At 40.9% G+C, this 9972-nt stretch overlaps 1 protein-coding gene across 2 annotated transcripts in view; it reads left to right on the top strand.

Annotated features, from left to right (window-relative positions):
* Positions 1–9972, top strand: part of LOC129194073 (kinesin-like protein KIF20B) — a 30776-nt gene that overhangs the window by 11757 nt on the left and 9047 nt on the right. For both annotated transcript variants that reach the window (XM_054798985.1, XM_054798983.1), the window contains exons 23-27: positions 1–156; positions 240–407; positions 2088–2201; positions 7732–7821; positions 7907–8116. In XM_054798985.1, coding sequence (XP_054654960.1) covers positions 1–156; positions 240–407; positions 2088–2201; positions 7732–7821; positions 7907–8116 — 738 coding nt within the window. The remainder of the gene's footprint in view (positions 157–239; positions 408–2087; positions 2202–7731; positions 7822–7906; positions 8117–9972) is intronic.

Below are 9972 nucleotides of genomic sequence, written 5' to 3'. Positions count from 1 at the left end.
CTCTGGGAGGAGAAACAACTTGCAGAGCGCCACAAGTGGAAGGAAGAGAAGCTGGCCCTCATTGGCCAAATCAAAGAGGCGGAGGACAAGAGGAACCAAGAAATGCGGAAGTTTGTAGAGGACAGAGAACGATACCTGGGTCAGCAGGCCCACTTGGTGAGCGGCTAATTGTCTTGATGACTTATTAGCGTCGTCATGAGCATCCACCTCCTCATGCTCTGTTTGCTTATGTTCTTCAGGAGGCCCAGCTGGCTCACAAGGAGCAGACCATGGACACCTGGCGGAAGGAGAGAGACACTCTCGTTGCTGCTCTGGAGGTCCAGCTTCAGAAGCTGCTGGCCAGCCAAGCAGACAAAGACAAACTGATCCAGCAACTTCGCCAAAACCGCACAGAGACGCCAGTAGAGGTCAGTATGATTTAGAGATGTGACGTTTTGCGAACAAATGGAGTCTTCTGGACATCTCTTAAGTGAACAATGACCACTAATTCGCAGTTGCAAGTCATTTGTGTATGCAAATTGCCCATGCAGCCTTCAGGTGGACTGAGTTATGACATCTCCAAGTTTTGAGTTGTGTGAGTGCCACCCAACTGGGCTAAAGATATTTTTGCAGCTGTATTGGAGAGCAGGAAATAACGTTGAGTACACACATACATTTTATTCTTATGTTTTATATTTCTGTTTTTACTGTATTGGAAAATTTTACAGTGAAGTTATGTTGCCTGTGTAGTTTTTATTGTGCCACAGTTTTATTTTTTTAGGTGAGGGAAAATTGAAAATAGTATGGAAGCATGTTTCTGCCACTGAAAAAAAAAAATCCCAATATTTTGTCATAATTATGAGATAAAAAGATGAGATAAGAATGTCATAATTATGAGATCAAAAGTCAAAATTATGACAATGAAAAGTAAAAATTATGAGATCAAAAGTCATAATTAAGAGATAAAAAGTCATAAGAGATTAAAAGTCATAATTGTGAGATAAAGTCATAATTATGAGGAAAAAGTTGCAATTATGAGATAAAAACTAATTACTTAATAGGAAAGTCATGACACAAAAAGTTGAAATTATGAGATTAAAAGTCATAAGATAGGAAAGTCATAATTATGAGATAACAATTCTAAATTATATCTAATTTGTATCTCAATCTCATAATTTTGACCTTTTATCTCATAATTATGACATACCATTGGGATATTTTTTTTTTTTCTTTTAGTGGCGGACACAGGTTTCCATAAAATAGTGACGTCACTGTCAAGGCATTATACCTTATGGAATGTTTGCAATGAAAATACAAACCAAATTAAATTTTAGTCAATATTTCACGATAATTCCCAAGGTGGGATGTGTCAGTTTGCATGACTGGGATTCAAATCTTGTTTTAACTGCTAGCAGAGGTTGTTTCCTTGATTAAAAAGCAGTTGCCCCCGGTTCCTCTTTGAAAAGAAGCTCCGTAAGTTCCAGCTCCCCTCAAAAAGCCATAACCTGCATCTCTAGTAGTATGACTATAAGCTTTTACAAGAACACCTTCATTTAGCAGAGGGATGCCAGCAGAGGTCAGTATGGCTCAAAACTAGCTTGGAAGAGAACATCTCATTCAGCTGGCTGCTCTCCATCGTTGCACCACACATTCACAGTCCTCACACTTCTTTTGATGCAGAATTCATTCACCACCTGCTGTCACACTGTTAAAAGAGATGTGTGGACATCTTCTAATTCTGTAGAAACACTCCACACACTGATTTTACTGATTATATTTTCTCCTCTAATATATGACTCCTCACTTTAGAATACAAGCTCCAAGTGCTAGCTTGCATCATCATGTGAGATAATATTAGTCATCATTAACATCCACACACTGTAAATATTTCAACATCTTCTCGCATTTTACTCTTTGAAACATTTTGCGCCCACCAGCCGTGTAGGATGTGCCAAAATGTGTCCTTCACACACTTTGAATAAGCGTTCCCAGAAATTACCTGTTCCAAATGAACAGCTTCCACTTTCTATCTGTGTTGCCTATGTGGTGCCCTTGACATGACCTCATGGTAATGCACTTAACTCTTCCACTTGAACGTCCTGTCTCAGGGTGGCGACAGCCTGGCGGCTCCTCTGGTGGAAAGAGAAGGGCCCACCTCGCAGCTCAAAGATCCACTGAAGGCTGCCGCGACTCACAAAGATCAGCAGCAGTCCACCACTCAGGTCATCACTAATCACTCATACTTATCCGCTCACTTTCTAGTTTCCACATAGTACTCATGTACTCACCACATACTAGATAAATATTAACTTTTTTTAATGCTGCATTAAAAAAAAACAAAAAAAAAAACATTTACATTTGGCATCACACCGAGTGTTTGGAGGTAAGAAGGACTCGAGCAAATTTGGTTTGACCAACTGTGCCTGTTGATTTGTCCTAATATATATCCAAATATCATGACATTACTACTACCACATCACTACTATCAGGAGAACCAGAGTATAAAGCAGAGGGAGCCACCTGCTGTGGCCCAGCAAGGTGCACTGTATTCAGGCACACGGTCTGAGCAACCGGTGTGACGCCCCGGAGGACTCTGGCAAAGATTTTGTACATGCAGCGCTGGCATTTCAGGTGGCTGATAAAGTTTTTTGGTGTGTTTTTTTCCTCTCATCGCGAAGCATTTGGTTACAACAGGCCGTTAACATCACAGGCAGGAGGGCGGAAAGGAGCGCTTGATTTACTCACCCGCACAGTAGGGGTAATCTTGCCTCATTGGAGTGTTTTTTTTTTTTTTTCTTTAATAATCGGTTATCAGAGCTTTTTTTCATGTTATTGGATTTATTAGTAAGACATCATAATGCCCTCATTTTGGCCCAATAATTATCACACACCCCTAATTTATTTCATTGTCTTTGTCGCAAATTTTTTTGTGTCACAAAATGAAAGGTGCAAACTAACTGAAATTGGCATCAGATGGTGTTTTATACAGGCACAAAGACAGTACTCCACACTGTTTCCCCTGTTTATTCAATATGTTTGCAGTATAGTTCAAATGGCTATGGCTTCAAATCACTGTTGTCTGTGCATCATGATGCTCGATATAACTCCACTGTTGCTGGTACCCTTTTCAGGAGAATTGCCCTTTTGCTTGCTTGTTACTCCTCATGCTCACTTGCAGCACTCAGTAAGCACTTGCTAGCGTCCCACCTCCCCCTACTGGGACAAAGAGACTGAATGTCTGTTAACTCTGAACCCTCTTGTCATCCAGCGTGTTTGGTAGAGAAAGAGAGGGGAAGAAAACAAACACGCATGTACACGTCAATATATCAAGGCCGGCAAAATGATCGAATTCGTCTTTATTTATCATGCGGTTAATTTGATTTATTGATTATCATGACAGGCCTGAATGTCGTCAAGTTTTACTGCTGCTTCAACAGACAGGTGATGTCCATGGGCACATGTACATTTCCTGACGACTGCCCAAATATAAAGACCAGTTGGCTAAAGATCCTAAATGGACACAAAAAAGCTCAATGCAGACTTTGTTTTAAGTCTTTGTGTGGCAGCGCTTGTGAGTCATGTGCGGGGGAGAAAGTGCTGTCGTCTGGTCACCGTATTCTCTGCAGCACAGTGTCACTACATTTTTGACTCAACTCAGCATGAGAACCAATGCATCTGGGTTTCATCTTTCTGTGTGTGAGCTTCATTGCCTGGCTATAATCTCCTGGGGTTAATATGGTGAAATAATGGCATACATATTCAGAATAAGGAAAGCAAACGATTAATTCCATAATTTATTGCCATGATGCACATCTATTTGCTTAGTCGGGACAAAGTATGGAATTTTGAATTGTCAAATCCATAGGAACCCTGTAAAATACACTCAACATCCACACAATACATCCAACAATAATATATCATCTGTCAGTAGCCACGCACACAACAACTCAGTCAATAATTAACATATATTAATTCACATATTGTAGATTACCATAAATGTAGTTAATGTTTTTATGTTTCAATGTTTTTTTTAATGATTTTATGAATTGGTTATCCATGTTTAAGTGTTCTTGTAAGCTTTACCACAAAAAGCACATGGTTTCAACAAATCTAACAAAATATGCTTCATTTGCATATTAACGTCAAGTTTTGAAGATGGACACAAGACACTCACTTCACGAGACGATACACGATTTTGGTTCTATGATGACAAGACAAGATTTTAACATTGCTTTCAAGAAAACTACAATAAAAAAATACATGAACATATATTCCAATCTACTCATTTAATTTCTACTACATTCTACTACACTACCAGCAAAATTATCCAGTTCATTTTCATTTATCGTGTGATTATTTATTATTGTCCCAGGCCTAGTGCCCCCATGACAGGAGTTTTTCTACAACGTACAAAATAGGCTTTATTCGGCCATATTCCTGTAAGGCAGGGGTGTCCAAGCTTTTTCCAGCGAGGGCCACATAGTGAGAAATAAAAGAATGCAACTTTAATATTTTACAAAGCAACACCTGTAGATGTGTGAAGAAGTTATATATTTAAAGAAAAACTCCATCTCAGCTTTGTCATACAGGTGAAAAAGACTTATTAGTATCAACTTTGCTCTTTGCATTTTTCTTCCTATTTTTAATGATTTTTGTTTGTTTGTTTGTATTAATAATCTTCCAAAATTTCTTTTCATAATATTTCCCATAATATTTTTAACTTAATTCCCATATTATAACCTTTCCCCAACCTAAGTTTCCAAAAATGACAGCTTTATTTTGCTTCGGTTCTCATATTGCGACTTTAAAAAAAACAATATACATTTTTTTAAATATTTCAACTCACAATGTAATTGTCCAAAAATGGCAACTTTATTAGTTGTTTTGTTGGCCCCATAATATTACAACTTTTAAAAAAGCAAATTTTTTTTATATTTCAACCTTTATGCTATTAAAATATTTGTCCTAATAATATAAGGTATTTTTGTAAAATTACTACTCTTTCTCCTTATATTACATTTTTTTCCTGTGAATATTTTTACTTTATTCTTGTAAAACTACTGCAGATTTTTCTTTTTTTTTCTGTTTTTTTTTTTTTATTATTTTTATTAAGTTATATTTTTTTAATATTCCGTGAGCCGCAAATGGCCCTCAGGCCACATTTTGGACACCCCCGCTGTAAGGAAAAGTGTCTGCCTTTACAGGAGGCAAAAATAAATACAAGACAAACTTTCACAGTTAAAATTTTAAAAAAAAATTCTGCTGTAGAAATGATCTATTTTGTCCATTTTCTGTTGACAAAATGATTGCGGCGTAAAAAGTTCAATATCTAATTCTGCCGCCACAGCAGGCTAAAACACAAACTTTGACATCGATGATGCGTTGTACGCCACGATTGCACAACATCTTCAATGCTTCATTTTCACTGTCTTTGAAAAAGAAGCACTTACTTTAATCGAGAGCGCACCGATATGTAAGCCCCACCCACTAAATTTATAGAGAAAAAAGATTTGTACATCCTGTATACAGGCCACACCTGTCTATACCGCAGGTGTCCACATCATAACATGGGATATTTAGTATACAGAAAGATGTTACACACAAAGATTTTTTTATCTTTTGATGAAATAAATGCTTTTTTCCAAACAGTGCCGATCCGTGAGTGTAAGATGGCTAGTTAAACAGCAGCCTACCAGAAATGTTATTCAACGCCGTCCTCCTCCTTCTCCTGGGAACCAAAACCACTTAAGTCGTTTTGACAAGCATCACAATTGACCAGCCTCTCTCTCGCTCTCTCTCCCTTTTGTTGGCGCTCTTCATTCTGGCGGTCTGAGTAGAAGCTGTAGTAATTCTATACTTGATCAAACTTACTTAAGATGTGTCAGAGATCACTCCATAAGACTTGATATTAGCATCCACTTCGCTCATCCAAATCACTGCTTCCTGAAGCTGCACTGTAAGCATCATGGAAAATGTTTTTAAATTAGCCACATCACTATACAAGCCGCATGGTTCAGAGCATGACAAAGTAGTGGCTTATACACCGGAATAATCATCCAATACCCCTGCTGGCTGTGCAAGTGTGCTTTGTCTCAAAGGTAGATGCCACACCTAAAAATACGCCCTCCAAGGAAGAAACAGACATAACATGACAGCTCTTAAGCCCCGGTCACACCGCCCGAACTTTGCTGTAGCGTCCCTGGAACGGTGAAAAAAATTCATCACCGCTCGTAACCGCGCACCACCGTTTAACAGAAGTTGGCCCCCGTTAAGGCAACGCCATATACACTCAGCCACCGCTGATGGTCCCTCCTTCCGCTCCGAAAGTTTTGAGCTGCACAAATTATTGCCAGCGGTGAGGAGCGGGCAATTTTCCGCTATGGCAAAGTTAATCACCGCTCCAACAACGCCCAGTCAAAGTTGGGCGCCGCTAGACAGAAGTTCGTGGACGCTTGGGTCCACTACGCCAACGCAGAAATCTTGAACGCTGGACCACTGCTGCTTCGCCAGCTTTGGCCGTGCGGCGATTAAACGTTGCAAAAACTTAGTTGGAGCGGCTGTAAGCGCTTTTCGAGCGGACACGGGATTGCTGGAACGGTGTCAGGCGTTGAAGCAGCGATCCATTGCGGTGATGAACTTTGGTTTGCCGTTGGTATGGAGGTGTCAGAGGCGGAGCATAATTTCACTATTAATACGGGGAGAAATGGGCCAGGAGCCCATTTGGAATAGCCGTTGAGTGCAGACCTCAGTTATATCAAATTTGCTCAAAGTTTCAGTAAAACTGTACTACCATGGATGCTGAGAGACTTGCTATGATTGGTGCACTAGTCCAGCAGCAGAATCAGAACCTCCTCAGATTACAACAGAAGGAGAAGAGAGAGAAGAAGGAGACACAGAGTAGTGTGGGTCAGACAGTGGATACTGAGAAGGCCTGAACATGGACTGTATGACAAGTTGATGGTGGAGCTGTGGAATGAGCATTGAGTGTAGTGTTTGCAGGCACATTATATTTATACTGTTACATGTTGACCAGTAGAGGGCACTGTGGGACTGCGAATGGGACCAACAGTTGCGTGAGTGTGGAGCTGTATGATGCATGCGAGCAGACCTGGAGATTAAAGTCATAAATAACTAGTAGGCTTGTTTATTCGACACCACCCACAGAACAATGAGGATGGCACCAGCCCGCATGCGCAGAACGCCGCTCTATCAACGCTCGCGTCACCGCTAAACCAACGTTAGCTACCGTTAAACCAACACTAAAGCAACGGCAGCTTCAGCGGTGCACCGCTAGGACAACGCCCGTGTTTTCTATTTTTTTCCCATTTTGTGCGCGGTTACGAGTGGGGATGATTTTTTTCACCGCTCCAGGGAGGCTACAGCAAAGTTCGGGTGGTGTGACCGGGGCTTTACATCGACATCTGTCAATAGAAACAAGGAAGTGAGGACGTGGGTGGGTCATGCAGGGACACATTTGATTGGTTAGACAGCAGAGGTGCGCGTTGCTGTTGCGGTGCTGCTCAGTGACAAATGCCATTGGCAAAATGACCATGATGGGCCAAAATGTGCAGAGAAGTTGCAAGGATTGGACAAAGTTGCGAGGTTGTGCATAATTTCTAGGGTTGGGTTGAATTTACGAAAATTGTCGCTATCACAACCTCACAAAATCCTGGAGGGTCTAGTTTATGTGGTTTCCATAGATGGAAGGTGCTGGGGGAAAAAGACTCATGAAGCCTGGATGTCCTTCCACAGGTGGCAGACGGGGAAAAAGTCCAGGGGGATGCAATCACCAACAGGAAGTCGCCAGCAGGGAGCGAGACCAGAACATCAGTCAGCAGTGAGGTGACCTGTGAATTGGCTTTTTACGTTTGCACGGCCATCTTTGACGTCTTTCATGTACTGTAGATAATGACCTTTAACCTCACAGGCCTCCTCCGGCTGCCCCACTGTGCTGGACTCCTCCCACATTTCCACGGAGAACGGCAAGGCCAGCCGCTTCCCTCAGCCGGAGCTGGAGATTTCCTTTAGCCCTCTGCAGCCCAACCGCATGGCGCTGCGACGCCAGGGCCAAGACGGTGCCGTCACTGTCAAAATCACACGCTCTGCCCGCAAGAGGAAGAGCAGCGAGATGGAGAAGGTAGGAAGTATTTACGCAGATAAAGTATAAATGAACCATCAAGGCACAGGAACTTTTAGTTTTAGTATTGGTTACTGCACAGGGCTACTTTTTATATATCCCTGGAGTCACTCATCACACGTGTCAAATCTTTTCCTGCTAGATATAAAATAAAGGGATTAGATTTAATGAAAATGATACTATTAATGTTTTATTGGGTAAGTGATTTTATCTAAAGGAAGGGTTGACAACCATCTGCCTGTCCCTGCTATTTTTATATTTTTTACATGCTTAAACCCTCGTATTTCTTTTTTTAGTTTTCATACACACCTGATCAAAATTTAAAGACCAAATTCAAGAATTTACATTTTGCACTGTTGGATCTTAAGGAGGTTCTAAGTATTGAGCTTCAAAATGCAGAAAGAAGAAATGGGAGAGAGACTAAAACATTTTGAGTCAGCAATTTATTGCAAACAAGCATTAAAGTAAAATAGGCTGTTCATCAGCTGATCAAAAGTCTTGACAAAAATGTGGATTGAATGTGATTTAGTGTCAGGTATTCACACTATTATGATCTCTTGGCAATGGCAAAATAGCTTTCTCTCTTTGAACACGGAATTGTTGAGCTGCATAAGCAAGGCCTCTCGCAGTGCGCCATTGCAGGTTGGACGCATTTGAAACTACTTCAAACATCCTGAGGTTAACGGAACATAAAAGTCAAGTGATAGACTGACTGTTGGTGATATTTCACCAACCCTGAGCCGGAGGATCCCACTGCCTGTCCGTCAAGACACAGGACCATCCTCGGCCCAAGTGAAGGTTGTTCTGGTGCCAATTGCAGTCCAATAACCATCAAACAATTTGGAATTTGTAGGTGAGCACTAAACATGGGACATTGAAAGGTGGAAGAAAGTTTTATTCTCTGATGAGAAAAAATTTAATCGTGATGGCTTGCAACGTTACTGGCATGACAAGGAGATCTCGCCTGAGATTTTTTGGGTCCGACATCATGATCCTTCAATGGAACAATGGGGCTTCAGTTTGTGCAGGGGCGTCAAACAGTAGCTGGCTATATGTTGGCTATATGTTGCAGGGGGCATCCCTCATGACTGAGGGCCCTCGTCTGTGTGGTAATGACGGGCTTTTTCAACAGGACAACGCTGCACTTCACAATGCCCGCCTGACAAAGGACTTTGGAGATGGATGGCAAGGGAAGTTTACAAAAATGGACATCAGTTCCAGACAGTGGATGCCCTTCATGAAGCCATCTTCACCACCTGGAGCAACATTCCCACTAGCCTCCTGGAAACACTGGCATCAAGCATACCCAAACCCATTTTTCAGTTGATTAACAAGAATGGTACAGCTACTCATTACTGACTACTTTTTTTCAACATTTTATTTCTATTTTAAGGGGGCTTCAGTTTTTTGTTTTTTTTTTTAAGCTCTGATCTTCTGCGGATGAACAGCCTATTTCACATTAATGCTTGTTTGCCATAATTTGCTTCCTCAATTTTTTTGTCTCACTCCCATTTCTTCTTTTTGCATTTTGAAGCTCAACTGCGAACCTCATTGTGAATGTAAATTCTTTACAATTTCTTTCAGTATAATACCAAAGGCGATGGAAAAGTCTACGCTTTTTTCTCACATTTAATACAAATATCAGGTGTATCTGGATTGTATCTGTTTTATTTGTTATATTTTACTACTTCATTGTCGTTTCAGGTAGTGTTTTATTATTGTATGTTCTTCATGTATTCTGTGTCCAGAGTGTGTGACTTGGGAGTACATAAATTCAGGTATCATTTAGGTATAAGCTCTGACTTACACCAAAATTCTAGGAATGGAAGTGGAACGGAGCCCAAGGACCACCTGTA

This window comes from Dunckerocampus dactyliophorus, chromosome 14, assembly GCF_027744805.1.
Source record: "Dunckerocampus dactyliophorus isolate RoL2022-P2 chromosome 14, RoL_Ddac_1.1, whole genome shotgun sequence".
NCBI lineage: Eukaryota > Metazoa > Chordata > Actinopteri > Syngnathiformes > Syngnathidae > Dunckerocampus > Dunckerocampus dactyliophorus.
The sequence above is the reverse complement of the archived record's forward strand: the minus strand, read 5'-3'. Positions and strand labels throughout refer to the sequence as shown.